The sequence below is a fragment of the Aristolochia californica genome, unplaced genomic scaffold (assembly GCF_029961685.1).
Source record: "Aristolochia californica isolate CCGP_79_NKW_82.1479 unplaced genomic scaffold, dmAriCali1.0.hap1 SCAF_13, whole genome shotgun sequence".
Taxonomy (NCBI): Eukaryota; Viridiplantae; Streptophyta; class Magnoliopsida; order Piperales; family Aristolochiaceae; genus Aristolochia; species Aristolochia californica.
The window spans coordinates 5,261,183-5,277,875 of NW_027181804.1; the positions used below are offsets into that span (position 1 = coordinate 5,261,183).

The window sequence follows — 16,693 nt, forward strand, 5'->3', positions numbered from 1 at the left end:
TAAATTTGGATTATAAATATGTATAAAGAAAGGAGGGAGTTGAAACCCAGAACCCTAGACTAGCGAGAGCGGAGGAAAAGGGAAGGGGAGAGGGAGACGGCAGGGAGAGAGAGGAAGGAGACGCAGACACTGAGGGAAATGCTGCCATTCCCCGACCCCGCCTTTCTTTTCTATTTCGCCCTATAAAATAATTGTTTTCTTTCTTTTTTATTTCCCGTCATAAAAAAATGGGAAAAAAATGGACGGTGAGACCGCGTGTGTGCGAGCGTGTGATTATGAATCGAAATGTGACATAGGAGTTAACCAAGTAATATAATACAAGGCAGCGGCGGTTAATCAGGGTTAAGGAAGTTGACCTGGGTTAAGAGGCCAGTGGGCCCACTTCCTACGAAGGAGCAGGAGCAGGAGCTGCGGCTCGGCTGGGAGAGATCGGCTTGAGCGGTTTAGATATTACTGTCAAATTAAGGGCTTAAACTTCAAATTTTAGCGGTGTAAACGTTTGACTTTAGAGACGAATTACCAGTCTCCTTGGTTCCTTCTCTTACTATTTTCTTCCTAGTCTGCGAACTCATCATGAAAAGCAAAGAAGTTGAATTCAAACTAAGTTTTCTTTGAAAGGAAGCCGAGTCTGTTGGCTTTCCAGTACTGTTTTTAGTTTTCCTCGAAACACTCTTCTTCTTCTTCTCGTCTCGTGGGGCTGATGGTACTGCTGCAACTTCTGGAGTCAAATCCTTCTTCTGTACATGTCTGATCAGATTAGTATTCCTGATCGACTTCGTACAGTAGGGTAAATTGGCAGAAACTAAAAGGAAACACGTTCACGGTAGCAAACAAACAAACAGTAAAAAAAACTAATCCATAGCAGCAGAAGGCTTTGTTAATTCACCTGGAAACATTATTTGCTGGCTCTTGTAGTCTCTTTTAATTAATTATCTCTATTTGGGTGTAAAGAATGGTAGTCTTTATTTATTTCTATGGGTCCTTGGAAAAAATGTAGATTGGATTCAGACGCCCATACAAGTTTTTCCAAGAGTCAATATATCTGTTTGTGCCAACAAGTTGTTTTCTGAAACTCCTTTACACTTACAATCGTAATGAACAATGCGTTCAGAAACGATTATTTACTCGCTTCTGTAATATGCATTTCCTGTGTTATGGTGTAACTTGGGTTTCTTTTTTAAGATATTGATGCGGCGGTTCACAGCCATGCCCGCCGGAAAGCTTGCCTAAATGGGTGGCGATCATCTTTCAGTGTTGCTTAACAAGAACGGCGATCAAACGATATCAGGAAATAAGGATAAGGTTTAGAAAAGGAGATGGAATAATCGAAATTGAACAAGAATTTGTTCTGGGAAATCCACAGCAACAGAAGGAGCAGGAGCGGCTGCTGGTCGTCTGTTTCCCGCCTTGAGTGTCGGGGTCTATGGTCGCTAACTCGCCCAAGGAACACCAGAGAGAGACGGATCGGACAACCCACCGAACACCGAAGCAGAGCCTCGGCTCGGCTTCCGCTCCGGAGGTGAGGGATCCGTTGTATCGATCACGTGCGGTCATAAAGTCAAAAGAGTGCCGAAAGAGGGACACCGAATAGCTGTCGGCCACGATCCAGCAGTCGCTTTCATTGGGAATTGGTCAACTGGACCCATGACCCGTTCGACTCGACCGGAACCAGTCATCTCTATCCTTCTTCTCTGCAACGCTGCGGAATCCTGAAACTCGAAAATAAGAGCGTCAGAGAGAGAGAGAGAAAAAATTATGGGGAGGGTTGTCTGAAACCTGGAAGTCCGAACTCCCGGGTTTAAGGGTAAAAGCAGGGAGAAACTCAGTAACGATTAGATGTCTCTGCAGTCTGAACTCTGAAATCTGAGCACTCCGCCAGTCCGCACGAGTCATCTCCTTCTCCTTCTTCCCTGACCACCAGATTTTGTCAGTTTTTATCAGAGACAAGACGAAAGACGAAGCTGATGTGACGGCGATTGGATCCGTCCTTGAACCATTCACAAGCCCAGATCACCCACGTCAATATCAATCGTCACCGTCACTCCTCTCCCCTTCTCTCGTCAATCCCTCACGTCCCCTCCTTCTCCCCTGCAAATAATTAACCAGAGAATCCATTTTCAAATTGCAAAAACCTTGGGCCGGAAAGAAGTCATGGGTACGACTGCCTAGTTAAAAGGGTCCCATTCCGCCTCCTTTGTCGCCTTGTGGTGACTCCCCCGCCACTAATTCCTCTCCCTCTCTCTTCCATTCATGACGCCCCCGCCACTAATTCCCCCTTCCTTCTCTGCCATTCATGAGCTCAACAGCAATCACTAACCTCAGTTCTTGTTCTCTTTTGTCCTACTGAAACCTAAAGTCGATTTAACGAAAACTTTCTGTCATCTTTCCCTGATTGTCGTAGGTTTGCCGCAGTGATATCAAATCCTGGGTCGCCTCAAATAAGAGAGAGACGAAGAGAACAGATTAAAAAGAATAAATTAGGAAAAAAAATTACGAAATTTTTATAGTTAGATTGAACGACAACTGAATCATGACTTGGGAACTGTTCCATGATTGGTTCAATAATTAGATAACGCAATCTAGTGATAAACACAGATATAATTATCTAGGGGAGCATCAAAATATTTTGATCCAACTAACTATTTCACTAACGTATATTAATCATGCAATAAGATCACATCTGCCGACTTGTTTAGGTGTCTTTAACCATGGTTAAGCTATCGTAAACTCGCCGATAAACGAAGAACAAATTCATAGTTATCATCGTCATTCGTCTCTTTTGACCGGTGGAATTGTTCAGAGTGGTTGAGTCTTGATGATTCTTCCCTGTTATAAGTTCAAGCACACTACCCCTAATCTGTCGTTTTTTGCTTTAGAAAACTAAACAAGGCTTATCTCGATAACCTCGATGTTAACATCACCAATGACGAATCAGAACTGCGTCTTCGGACACAAAAGAAGAAATTAAAGCCTGCTAATGATCTGTGTTCAAGTCCGTCGGACCGGCTAATCACGTCTCCTCAACAGTCAAGGTTCATCTTCCTAATTCCTTTTCAACACCTAATTTGTAGCTAGTGTTTCATTCCTCCATCTCAATTAGACTCAAAAGCTTCCTTTAGAAAAAATGGCGAATCTCCTTGCTTGGTCTATGACTAGATAATGAAAGGCTTAATAACATCATCTACTGCAATTAAAAATAAGTAGACCCTTTTATAATATGATCAATTCATTCATAGTCTCAATATCTAATTGATCTAGACATTTTGTTGATATATATATAGATGACTTACAGGCACTTGAGCTTTGAAGTAAAAGGGTTCAAAAGGGTAGTTGATGCTGGTGCAGATTTTAAAAATTAAACAAAACAACATGTCCTTTTGCTTATAGAAATAGTAGAAATGCCTATACTCTTGGAAGATTCTTTTTTTCCTTTCAATCATTCAATGATGAGCTTTCCTTAAGGTCATTTAACAGCAACCAGCAATAGATTAATTTAATGATCATATAGATGAATTAGATAATTGTAACAACTTGGATCTTGTCATTAAAAAGCAACTATTGTTTCTTTTAAAAAATTAAATTTTGTTGCCTTAGTATAAAATTGACTAATTAAGTAACACTTTTGATGGTGGGTAATTGATTAAGAAACTAGATTGCCTTTCAAATATTTATTTCTTTTTCGGCAGGAAGTCATTTCCTCAAATTTTGAGTTTGGAGGTCAAATATTAGAATATGGTGTTGGGTCTAGTCCACAATGAAGCAGAATGAATTCCCCCCTGCATTACTTAGTTCATTAAATAATGGCGTTATTGTAGAATGAATTACATTGAAGTGAGATTACAATACTTTATTCGCTCAGGCAAAAATCGGGAAAAGTTGATTTATACCTATTTTGCGAATCAACCGATTGAAGCGTGCGATAGGCGTTACTCCTTCCCCTCTCCCCCCGTGATCCTTCAGAAGAACTACTTAGTAACAATGTTATTCATCAAAAGGATTTGATTATTAAACTAACTTACCACCACTAGTTGAGCATAACACCTTTATCTTCACATAATTCCACATGAAATGATATTCCCTCTTGAGGATTAAAAAACTACATGCAAGATATTTAATTAACATGATTCTGACGATTCAAGCATAGGTAGTAGTCAAAGCTTTTAAGGTCAATTTTTTTTATTCAAATTTCACTTGTGACAATACTAGTTTTCACCTAATGAGTCCTTTTTTTTGGATACTCGAGGCGATTAAATTAATGAGTAAAGAAGATGAAGAGAGGCATAAATAATTGAAACTAAGAAGCTAGGATTATTGAAATCTCTAGGCTTGCTAATGACTTTCAAAAGGTTGATTGACTAGGTAATGTGTGAATGACAACTTTCTTGAGACCAAATAATAGAGGTGATAGATAAACAATAAAGTGCTTATTGTAAAGCAAGGGTGGAAATCGTTTCAATGGAACTTTTTTTTGTCATGTTGGAGTTCTCTTTTGGGGGCTAAAGATCTTAATGGTTGGATATGTCTACTAATGCTTGATTGAAGGCATAAAGTAGATAAATAACCAATTATATGATGAGGTGAGCGTGGGGGTTGTAACAAGCTAAATTACTTAATTATAGTGTATAAGAGACATTTGTGCAAAAAATTACTTTACAAAAGACATTTCCAAAAGTGGAGTCGACTTCTTACTAGGTGTAGTTGAACCCTCAACTGAAGTTACTAAATGAGTCGAGCACACCTAAATGAAGTCGACCCCATGTAGCATGTAACAAAAGGGAAGATGGAGTTTGCACCAACTTACAATAAGTTTGAGATTTAAAATTGGAGTCTACCTAAAAACTGTGAAAATTGAAAGAGTCAACCCCGTCTTAAAGAAGAATGAAAAGATGGAGATTCAAGTGCACAAGAAGAATTCAATCTCAAATTTGATCATAGGTGCCAAAGAACTTGAACTCCCCTCTTGCTCCCTTCTTCCTATACTAGAGTCAACCCCATAAAGATGTCAGTGGTAGATTGAAAAGGTTATAGGTCACTCGCCAACATATTTAACAACAAAAATAGGATTTATAGATTATTTTTTGTGACATTAAGTGCCAAGATGTTTGGGCTAGTGTTGTATTCCAATATCTTCAGACTATAAGTTATTCTAGATGTCATTGGGTTGAGCATACTGGAAATCTTAATTCTATGGCAAAGGCTAATTGGGAGTGGATTAGCAATCTGAATTATTGATTGTGAGCCGCTATAAAAATTATTGATGCAATGGTTGATCGACTCCTTTTCCTTTTGTTAAATATTATAAATGCAATAGTTTGTGAATTAGCAATAAAATTTGATAAATCTATTCAACCCCCCTATATCGATATACAATGAATGTTGGCTATTATGGAACAGAATGGTATAAATTATTTATTTTATTTTATGTATATATTGCGTATTGGTATATGGTATTATCAATATATTAAATACGTTAGTTTATATATCGTTATTTACCTATTTATTGGATGGTAGAATGGGTAATCAAGTAAATATACGGATAGAAAAAAATAATTTAAATTTATAAAAAGTATAAAAATCATATCAAATATATCTCATTCAAGTAAAATATTTATTGAATCACTCTTATATATAAGTGGGTAATTAAATATGTATTTGGAGTCGTCGAATTAATTAAATATGTATTTGGAGTCGTAGATATACGGTAGGGGAGACCGTATGTGTACACGGGGAGGTCACGTGCAGGGTAACGTCCCATCGTTAGAGTTCATTCATTCGCAGGTAAGAAGGTCCGTACTGGCACACGTGCGCGCCGAATTAGAAGAGAGGAAGGGGATTTATCATCCGCTCACGCTCCCACGTGACTGATTTGTCTGACTAGGAAGCTCTAAGAGAAAAAGTGTGGGTCCATGACCCCTCTTTTAGCAGACCACCTTTGTTTTGGAGCAAATTACAAGACCACCATGAGGGAGAATTTTTCTTTGATAACTTGAAGATAGATGTAATATTTTTTTTTATGAAATATAGGTCTTGAATATCAATAAGGGGCTTCATTTGTTACATTAGAGTATAATAGTTGGACATAGGGTCCCATTTTAGTGACACATAATAACACATTTCAACATATGGGGAATATCTGATAGAATTCCTTATACGAATACTCACCACCCTAGTTTGAAATACTCAATTAATATGTTTTTTGTGTAACAAACAATACATATTGTAACACATGAATTTTGAAGTATCATATCATTATAATGTAATATGGATGAGAAAACAATAACCATTTTAACAAATTTAATTTTTATATATTATTATTATTATTATTATTATTAAAAAGAAAATAAAAGAAAATAAGAAACTGGGGAGGAAAAAAAAGAAATAGAAACTTTGAGAGAAAATTTTATTCATCAAAATTTGAAATTATTACTAATTTTATTTTCTTTTCAATTTTCATGTATATCAACTCAAAAGAAACTACATTTCTCTTTTATTTTCTCTCTCATTTTCCATGGGCATCTAAACAAGAGAAAAAAAAACATTTTTCTTTTATTTTCTTGTCTGTTTCTCGTCTTTTATCTCTACTTTTTGTGTTCCAAACACAACCTTAATGAAAATTAAATTTTTTATCTCTACTAAATTAGAAGTCAACTTATATCCCTAGTAACCTCGATATAAACTGACCTCTCATACCACCCACAAGTATTTCCGATGGTAACATATTTTACGATATTTAATAAACAACCCTTGTTGAATATGATCATTTAGTCACTATTCTATTGTGGAAAATTTTACGACATGTGCACCTTATTAGACCGCTTCATAAAATTGAAATTAAAAAAAATAAATTAATTGCACAACCTTTTTAAGATATTTCATCTTAAAGTACATAAAGCAGATAAAATGCATTTTTTTTTTCATAATCAATCCCACAACCACACTGAAACTTTAGATTTTGAAACACAAGGAGAATTAATGTAATGAGGTGATCAAAGCGAAGGCAGAGGTCTCATGGGTTTCCTCATAAAGTACATTGTAGATAGTGTCACATTAGATTATTAAAATGTGACAGATAGCATAAAATATGCAGCATATATTTCAACCCCACTAAGGCCATGTGAGTTGAGGGCTATAGTATAGGAGACTAAGCTCTCTTTTTTTCCCTTGATGGGGGAACCCACTAAATACAATATGATTAAGGATGATAAGAGAGGAACATTAAGACATAAAGCAGGGAAAGGAAGGCAGAGAGTTAATGGTGGGCACAGTTCCAAGGGTTCTTTATTGGAAGCCACTTTGCCCTAATGGAGAGCATATGCTAGAGGGGAGGTAGACGGAGAACCTTCTTTACCAGCCCTTCATCCTCTCTGCTTGGATTCTCTTTGTCTTAAGAGGTTTCATTTCTTTTCTCATGCCTGGCTTTTCTTCCCTTCTTCGTTACCGAGAATTTAATCATTATTATTATAAAAAATAGTAGTAAAAAAGAGATAATGATCAAATTCTCCTTTTTACTAACTATTTTTGGGAATAATAATGGTCAAATTCTCTTTTTCTTTTCCATGGGTTCCAAACAGATTCTAAATAATTTGGAAAGGAAATGAAATTCTCACATGACCTATATTTGGGTCTCATGAAGAGAAAAGAGAAAGAGAGATGGGTGACCAGTTAAGAAATTGATGGGAAGAGAAGTCAAATATATGGGTCTCGATAAAAACAATAATAATAATAATAATAATAATAATAATAAACAGGTTAATTAAGAAAATTGATGAAAATACCTGCATAATTTAAGTAAGATCTTAGATGAAGGAGACTGAATCAAGTTCACAAGAGACACTGCCAGGCTTTGCTTTGGGCTTTATCTCTTTGTTTAAGAAGGTTTCTTGAGTTGATCGAAGCTGGATGGTGATTACATGTAAAAACAATAATGGAAGTGTGGCCTTTGTTCTTCATACAGAGAACAGGGATAAAGAATATGCAGTCTAAAGGGGTGTGTGTGGAGATTATAATACTGATGCTTAGTGCTTTAGCAGTACTAAGTATGCTTCCTGATCAGTGCAAATGTTGGTTACTCTGGCATCTACTCATTGTTGTTGCTTTGACTCGAATACCTCAACAAGTGATACCAGATAGCCTCTCGATTGTCGGCCTGGTATACCTAATTGAGTTTTTTATTTAGAGTTATCAGATTAAGTTTTCTTGGCTAAAATCAGGAAGAACATTAGATAAGGATAAGGGTTGATCAAGTTCGAGATAGACTCCGACTCAAACTGTAAATCTTGTATCCAGCAATGACAAGCAGTTGAAGAATTGTAATCTTTATAATCGTTACGGTCTCTATTATAATCTCTATAAATACCTTATTCCTCATCAATGAAAAACACTATAAATTACTTTCCTTCTTCCGATTCTTCTATAATAAAATGGGTAATTGAGTGTTGGAATTTGTGTTTGTGTCGACCGGGCCAATCCTTGTATAAGATCCGTGGGGTTGCTTTCCTAAAAGGTTCGAGCCTTTTAGCCCAATGGTTTCAACATGGTATCAGAGCAGGTTGGTCCCGAGTTCGAGTCCCGCTCCCACCGAATTTTGTCCCAGGTATTTCTGGTGAATTTGTCCTGGGTTTTTCCAGGAGTTTGTCCTGGGTTTTCCAGTGAATTTGTCCACGGGTTTTCCCGTGCGGGGGAGTGTTGGAATTTGTGTTTGTGTCGACCGGGCCAATCCTTGTATAAGATCCGTGGGGTTGCTTTCCTAAAAGGTTCGAGCCTTTTAGCCCAATGGTTTCAACATTGAGAGTGACACTTAATCACGAGATTCGTGTAGTCTATCTCATCTTTTTAAGAGACAAAACCAGTCCTTGGATTCTCTGTTTAATCATTTAGGCGGCTTGATTTGGTGAAGAAGATAGAGCCATTTCAGCCCCAGAAAACACTGGGAATTGACGGCCCATTGTTTGATAGATCTCTGAAGAAGTGGGCGAAACACTGAAGCATAGCCTTTTCATGAACCAGGTTTTGGGTTCTCAAGAAGACAAGAACCTGCCCTCAATCCACTGTAGTTCTACGCTTATACTAGAACTTGCATAGATGGGCCAAGGTAATGAGAAATCCACAAATTTTTGGGTAATTCTAAGCCCAGAAGTGTCACTTTGGGAAGAAATCTCAAATAAGCTTGACGACCAGAACTGAAGCTGTTCCTCTATACTTCCACTCACCCTCTAAAAAATTGTAAATTTTATTTATTTCAGCAGATCTACGACCAACCCGTTCGACCATGGCTTCCCATTCAACAGGAGTTTATCGCCCATGAGCACTGTATCTTCTGTCTTCGCAATCAATCATGTCGACTGGAGTGAAACTCCAGAAGAAGCTCTCATCTTTAAGGCTGAGCTTCCAGGAGTAAACGAGGACGAGATAAAGGTGGAGATGAAACAAGAGAGAACCCTTCAGATAAGCAGGTAGAGATGCAAGGGGTTCGCGCGAGGAGAATAATGATAAGTGGCATCGGATGGAGGGAAGCAGTGGAGAGGGTTCTTGAGGAGGTATTTTTGACTGATAAATATAAAGTTGACTGATTTTTTATTTTTTAAATTAAAATTTTTAAATAATTAATTAAAGAATTAAATAATCCCTCTTTAGCCTATAGATAGGTTAATATTGATCGTAAAATTTCATTCTGATTCAATAAAAGATCTTTCTCTCCCTTTTCGTTCATGGATTAGGCGAACCACATAAAATTGGTTTGTGTTTTTTATTCTTTTCACCTTCAATTTTATTTTCACATAGAAATTTCTCATAGTATCATAGTTGAATGTTTGATTTTGGCAATTTTTTGTTTCGTTGTTAGTTTTAACATAATTTTTGTGTATTATTATTCCGTTGTATTTAATTCAAATTGATTTATAAATTACATAGTTCGGCTTACTTCGAGCATTTTGCCTCTTGTTTCATCAAAATCCATTGAGAAATGGTTTATAATTTTGTGTTTTTCACCGATTGACACCATGTTTTTGAACCACTTTTTCGTTGCAATATAGTTTTTTATTTATTTATACTAAAGTATTACTTTGAAAGATGACTCAAATACAAATATTTTCCCACTTATTTTGACAAAATCCATCAAGAAATGATGGTTCAATTGAGATTTCAAATCTCTGGTTAATTTTGCATCGAGTAGAAGACAACGAGTCAATGTAGCTCGCCTAATAGGCACACAGGCTTGTGCATTTGGTTTCGGAAACCAGATCCGACATAGGAACCATGCACAAACCTAATACGATGGTACCGGGTCCCCAACACTTAACCGCATGTCTAACTCAAGGATCCCCTACGTAGTTCCGGATCTGAGTTGGAAAACTCATAGAGAATACGCATACATACCGCATTCCGCTTTTTGTATGGAGTTAAGGAATAGTCACACATGGATTAGTGAGTACAAATATCTTGAACTTATTAGTTGGAAAATAGGCTTCTTAAGTTGACTAGTCATTTTGGGATAGGCCTTAGACCCAACTTCATATGGTATCAGAGCAGGTACTCCTATGTGGGTGTAAGTACAAATATCTTGAGTTTATCAGTTGAAAAAAAAGTTTCTTAAGATGGCTAGTCATTTTAAGATGGACCTTGACCAACTTCACTCCAAATTTATGTTGTTACTATTTTTTGGTACGATTTTTTTCATTTTTTACCCAAAATTTTTGTTCCAACAAAAATCTCTCATATTTTCCTAATTTTTCATTCATTTTTTATGAAATTGTCACCATTAGTTTTTTTCAAAAATCTCTATTAATTTTTTTAAAAAGGGGGAATAATTGAGAATAGATTTATTTATTGAATCAGTAGGGTGATATTATTTTGTGGTATTAGCAATCGGGTTGCGTGACGAATACAATCTCGTATCCTAAACCATTTTTAAATATTATATTAATATATTTTTCATACACCATTGACCACTATTTAATCTAATTTGTGTCACAATATTTTCTTGTATCAAATATTTTTTTATAAGATGGATATAAGATGTGATGACCCCCTCTAGAGCCATTACCATCTCAAAAACAAAATTCCCATCTCATATGACACTTCATTTCACCATCAACGACGCCAAACACAAAGAAAACCTTCTTCATAAGATGAAAGTTCTATCCTACAAGACAACTAGTTGTATGAAAAAGGAAGAAAAAACCCTCTAAAGAATGATCTGAATTCAGATTCTGTAGTTTTTATATTAAGTAAGCAATTATCTAGAGAACATACAGAGAGTGTTATTATCGTTATACTTGGAATAAGGCTTCTTAATTTTTACTTATGTGAGATGGATTTGAACTTGACTTTAATTAACACAATATATTGATTTATCATTCAAGACAGTGAGGAAAAGACGAGGAAAACGCTGAATCCAGTGAAAAAGGATTTCTAGAAAAGAGCAGAAGCTGAAGCAACAAGAGGAGCTGCATGAAGGAACAAGGAGAGACGCAATGATTAATACTGCCGATGCACGAGTCACCATGCAAGGAGGAGGCCAGAAGATTGGGCGGAGGATCAGACACGTCCAGGCCAGTCTGATACACGCAACATTTTTGTCTTTAAGCTGCAACAAGACGACGGCCATTACAGGGATAGCCCGGTAAAAGAAGAAAACGAAAACACACTTTCTCCTTCGGAAAGAAAAAGATCCGACTATCCTTTCAAATCTACACTTCTTACACGGTTTTGTCCAGTAATAGCGATTGCCCACCATAAAATTCGCTTACAGAGATGGCTTTCTCCTGTTCTTCTGCTGTCTCCTTCGATTTTGGGTTGCTAAAAACTCTTATATAACTGCTCATATTATCGCCATCATTTTGGTCTTCTTTCCCATTCTTTGGAATTGTGATTGTCGATCTTTCCATTTTTTTGCAGTTCTCGTGCTTGTGAAGAGGTACAGAAATCTAACAGTACAGAATATTCAACTGGAAATGAATTTTCTCTTCTACAGCTATTTCTAATGTCTCTTTACAAAAAGAGAAACATTTTTAGAATGTTGACTGTACAAAGATCCGGAATTTCTATATGAGTCGCAAGACATTGTGTAGGTAAGCATTGCGAAAAATCATGTAAAAATTATGAAATAATAATCAATAAATCCTATTTTTGCAAATAAACATGTTGATACCTGAAAAAATTTGAAGATCCTGTAGCTCTTGGATTTGCCATTGACATTCTGAAGAGCTGAATTTCTACTGCTAGGGATCAACTCCTATGCCCGGGATCAACTCCTTTAGGCTTCCAATGACTTTTCTATAGTTGAATCCTCCACTCGGATCGAATTGTACGATCCCTGAAGATGAAAGTTACCGCAGATTTATCATCCCTGAAGAGCACAAATTCAGTACGATCGAATTGTACGTGAAAGCGTTTCCACCCAGTGCTAATATCTTCAGCAAAGATCGATCTGCAATCAACATGCACCGGAACCTGTGCACGAAGACGTACTTCCCATCTAATTCACCGTTGACACCCATTAATTCAAAACTGATTTCCAAACAAGATAAGACTGCAGAGCCAACAAAATCATTGTTCGTCAATCAGGCGTTGGGATAAACTGCGAGTTAACAGGACCATGGTGGTCCCTTGAGGTCCCCCCTCCCTCACAGAGGGCGTGGGCGTTTCCGTCACGGAACAGCGACCTGAGATGAGGAGTTCCGAGAGAAGGAGAGACTCCAGGCTGAACAGTACCGAATCTGGGAGAAAACAATGAGAAAATTGTCGAGGAAGGGTTAATGGGATCTCGCAGAAAGGTGTCGTACCGACGTGGTTGGGAGAAGGGAGGGAGTGGTCGCCATCGGGGAGGCGGAGATGCAGAGGGAGAGAGAGAGACAGAGGGAAAAGAGAGGGAGTGAGATGTGGTATCTGAGTTCAGGTGTGGTGGACATCATTGGGCTCTCTACATTCGCGCCTTGATCCTTTAAAAGTGGATAATATGATTCACTATTCTCTGTCCACTCTTCTCTTTTAACTACACCACTTCCCCCTCTATTTTCTACTATTTGTATTCTTTTATGCTCTTTTTGGAACACAAAAAGTCGAGAAAAACTTGTTTGGATGCTCAAGGAAAATTAGTGAGAAAATGAATGAAAAATATAGTTTCTCTTGTTCGAATATACACAGAAAACGAATGGAAAACAAAAGAAAATTTGTAATATTTTAAATTTTTTTCTCAAGTTTCTATTTCTTTTATTTTCTTTCTAAATTTCATCATTCTGTGAGAGAAAATTTGTTAACTAAGAGAGAAAGTGTCTTTCTTTCTTATTTTCTTTTCTCTCAATGATTTTCTGCTGCCAGACAACATAAAATAGTTTTCTTTTCCATTTTCTTTTCTTTTCTTTTTTGTGAGTTCCAAATAGGCCCTTAATTTCAAAGAGATAATACACATATGGTACTTTATAGATGCGGTCTTATTGGCTTCCTTAAAAACCATCATCTGAAGAACGAATTTCTAAATATTTTTTAGATTTTCCAATAAAATAGTGGGGCCATAATGTCCCCCAAGACCTTTGCCTCTCATAGGAGGGACAGTTGGTCTCTCCCGGAGCAGAAAAAGGTCGCTTCTCCCCCTTTCATTATGTATTCAAAGGGTACTCGACGAAGGGAAGTCGGTCCCCTTCCCCTTTTTGGCTCTAGGAGAGGAGTTTCTTGTGTAGAAACCGGAGAAAGGCGGCCTTTCTCCTCTTTTTTTCAATGGAGTGAGGTTGTCACCCCTACTCCATCATTGTTCAATAAATATAGTATATCAAAATAAGGAGCAATATACAAATTTTTACTTCTTTTTTCTTTGGTTATAGTGTAACAACATAATTATCTACTAAAGCTATATTATAAATTTCTTATGGAGACCATATATAAGACATCTTATTTAGAAATATGGCATCTAAGAGGACCTAAGTCCATATAAGCCTAGGTACACCCAATTTCTAATTTAACCATCAAATGTTATTCAAATGACTTAAAATATGATTTCTTCTTGTTCTACATTTATTTATTATTTCATCCATTTATGTTGAATTTTTAATTTTTTTGTCATTTTTTCATGATAAATGAAGATAATGACATCTTTTTATAAATATAAAGAAATACCATAAACCAAATAGATTTTAAAAAAAATTGACATTTGGGTGGAGTCAAGGTTGTGACAACTTGGGTTCAACCTCCTTTCACTCGCAGGAAGACTACCCAAAATAATCAAATGAACTCCAGCTTTGTTGCTACATCTCATGGTACAAAATCACAAGTCTCCATCTATGTGATAGTCTCATTTGGTTTCATGTTGACAGTCGGCTCAAAATTGCCCAGAAGAGATATAACAGAGACTCAGGTTTCCTGAGCAATGAGATGAAGACTGAACATGTAAAAGACTGAAGATTGATGATGGTTTATTCAAAAAAGATATGATGGGTTACTTGCAGATGTTGAGTTTGATTTTTTTTTTTTCCACCAAACTGCACGTACTATTTACAATCAGAGAGACGCGTTAAGCCGTTTAAATTTATGAAGCTCAGAGCTTTTCGTTTCGTAGTCATGGAAATAATCAAAATCAAGACATTCTTGATATGGCTTCTGGTTACAAAATTCTGCAATCTGGATTCGGAAAACATCAGCTTAGAGGAGTCGTTTCTGGGTTATATTTTCAGGTTTTTAGCCTGAATCTGTAGCTGGAATTCCTTCAGGTTCAACTCCAGCAGACAAAAAAGATCGTACCCGGAAAGACATGGATCATGGTGTTCTCACTGTGCGCACATAAAGGTTGGCTCTTTTTACCAAAAACAAAAATCCCGAAGCTGCACCATGGTAAAAGCTACACTTAATTTCCTGCATCATCGTGTAACCAAACAGATCAGATTTTACTATGAAGATACTCAGTGTCGTCGTATTTCTCCTTTTCTGATCTTCTGCACAGGTTGGTTTCTCTCTAAAGTTTCTCGAAGATGAATTCTGGTTGTTTATAATGAAGGAAACAGATCAAAAAAGAAAGAAAAAAAAAAGATGAGAATTTCAGTTGCTTCCTTTGAGTTTTTGTTTCCTTCCTCGGATAATGAAACAAGGATGAAGGGCATTTCGGTAGTTTGAGAGGCGAAGGGAATCAAATCTTTCCCTAACCCCAAAGACATAGTCCCCACGGAATGCAGAACCAGTAGATCGACCGCTAGCTCTAAGAAATGCGTAAGAGAAAACGACATTGCACTGCAATCTGTACTCTTCTTCAAGACACCTCCCTCTAATCCCACTCTTAACCAATATTACAAGCTCTCTTAACAGCTTAAATTCTTCTCTCATGGCGGAAACTAGCCTGCTGCCATGGCAACTTGAGTCGCGGTTGCTAGAGACGAAAGAATCAAACGATACAGGGTCATCACATTCCACTAGTCTGTGTGTTGCAACTGGTTCATATATACTTGTACAGAAGGAATCAAGCAAAGAAATCCACACTCACCGTATAGATAAAAAAAAACCAGACCAACTGCTTTTGTTCCTAAGTCGAAGCTCTAAAAAAATCCACACTCACTGTATAGATGAGAAAAGCAGACTACCTAACTGATTTTGTTCCCCAGTCGCAGCTCTAAATCCAGTTCTTCCACTACGGCTTCTCGTGGGAGGGCATTGTCGCTGCTGCCATAGTTATTGTCTTCATCATTACCTTGGTTAGTTAGCACTTTGTGTTCAATATTCTGCAGAGGAGGAGAAGGCGAACACGGCGGCATGTACCCGTTGGCCGGGTGATAAGGCGAAATGGAGAGAAGAGTGGAGGGAGAAGAGTCCAGGGAACCATGGAAGGAAGGTACTGGAGGAGGAAAACCGTGTGTGGGGTTGGGAAAAGGGTAGAGAAGGCACAAACCGCCGTTGGCGACAAGCTCCTGAGCTGGGAAGAGGAGGGCCGACGAGGAAGCAGCAGAAGAAGAAGAAGCATCAGAGCTGGGGGGAGACTGCCGAAGACGAGCGCGGTCGCGGCGATGAACGTTCATGTGGCCACCCAGCGCTTGCGCTGATCTGAATTCGCGCCTGCAGAAAGTGCAAGTGTATGACCTAGGAGGCCATGTCGTGCCCATGATGCTCCCAGTGTCTTCCGCAAAGGCTCGGACCTCCCATGAGTCGTCCTCCTCGGGCGCCCGCCGCGTGGACCACATCCAAGTCCCCGGATTAGAGCTAGGGTTTGCGTTTTGTTGTTGAGCCAGTTTCTGCAGCTGGGTTAAAGAGACGAAACCGAGCTCCGCAGCCATGGAGATGATAGAGTCGGCCGCGTCTGCACCACTAGTAGCATCTAGGAAGACGATAGCAGGGAAGAATGGTGTTTGAATTTGGCCTCACAGACGATTAAATAGCAGCTAAAGGGCAGATTTCTTTGTTGCAGAAGATGCCAAAGAAACCCTAGCACCGATTGTATCACCAAAATCCTCTGTAAATGATTGGAATTTAGTTGAGTACATGAGAGTTCCCCTGTATTATAATAAACAGACCACGACTCACGCAACTGGACTGGATTCCATGGAAAGAAGACGACAACTTACCTTGGCTTGAACGCCGCTCCTCCCATTTACTAGTCCAGATTACCCATATCCAATTCTCACGCCTTTCCCCTCTTTGATCCAGCTTCTGGAGCTATATTTTCTCCTCTGATGCTGCAGACAACGACGTCAAGCAAATGCGCGCCTGCAACTTAAACACA

General features: G+C 38.0%; 1 protein-coding gene across 1 annotated transcript; it reads right to left on the reverse strand.

Moving 5' to 3' along the window:
* Positions 1-15,524: 15,524 nt before the first annotated feature.
* Positions 15,525-16,247, reverse strand: LOC137947585 (transcriptional regulator SUPERMAN-like). The gene has a single exon (XM_068793394.1). The coding sequence runs from the start codon at positions 16,245-16,247 to the stop codon at positions 15,561-15,563; it is 687 nt and encodes a 228-aa protein (XP_068649495.1). The 3' UTR covers positions 15,525-15,560.
* Positions 16,248-16,693: the final 446 nt, after the last annotated feature.